The sequence below is a fragment of the Nestor notabilis genome, unplaced genomic scaffold, assembly GCF_000696875.1.
Source record: "Nestor notabilis isolate BGI_N333 unplaced genomic scaffold, ASM69687v1 scaffold13752, whole genome shotgun sequence".
In the NCBI taxonomy this organism is placed as follows: domain Eukaryota; kingdom Metazoa; phylum Chordata; class Aves; order Psittaciformes; family Psittacidae; genus Nestor; species Nestor notabilis.
The window spans coordinates 14,546-14,829 of record NW_009919805.1 but is presented as its reverse complement, the minus strand read 5'-3'; the positions used below and the strand labels follow the sequence as shown (position 1 = coordinate 14,829).

Genomic DNA, 284 nt, shown 5'->3' with positions numbered 1-284 from the left:
GGTCCCTGTCCCCCCTGCGCCGGCAGCCACCACAGTGACAGGCAGCGGGTGCAATACTCACGCATCACAGACGTCCTTGAGCACCGAGGCAAGGGGCTTGGTCTGCAAGCAATAGAGTGGCCATGAGGTGGAGCAGGGGGATACGGGGAAGGGTCTGGGGATGCCGGGTGGTACCTGGTGGAGCTCGATCAGCTGCGGGATGGCTCCCACCATTTGGATGGCGATCTTCACCACGTCTTGGGGCGGCGGCATGGCTCCTGTCTCCTCCCTGCTCCCACTGCGCC

General features: G+C 64.8%; 1 protein-coding gene across 1 annotated transcript in view; it reads right to left on the bottom strand.

Annotated features, from left to right (window-relative positions):
* ELMO3 (engulfment and cell motility 3) overlaps positions 1 to 252 on the bottom strand; it is a 7,548-nt gene extending 7,296 nt beyond the window's left edge. The window contains 2 exon segments of the mRNA XM_010010397.1: positions 52 to 102; positions 175 to 252. Of these exon segments, the coding sequence (XP_010008699.1) occupies positions 52 to 102; positions 175 to 252 (129 nt within the window).
* Between the last annotated feature and the right edge of the window lie 32 nt (positions 253 to 284).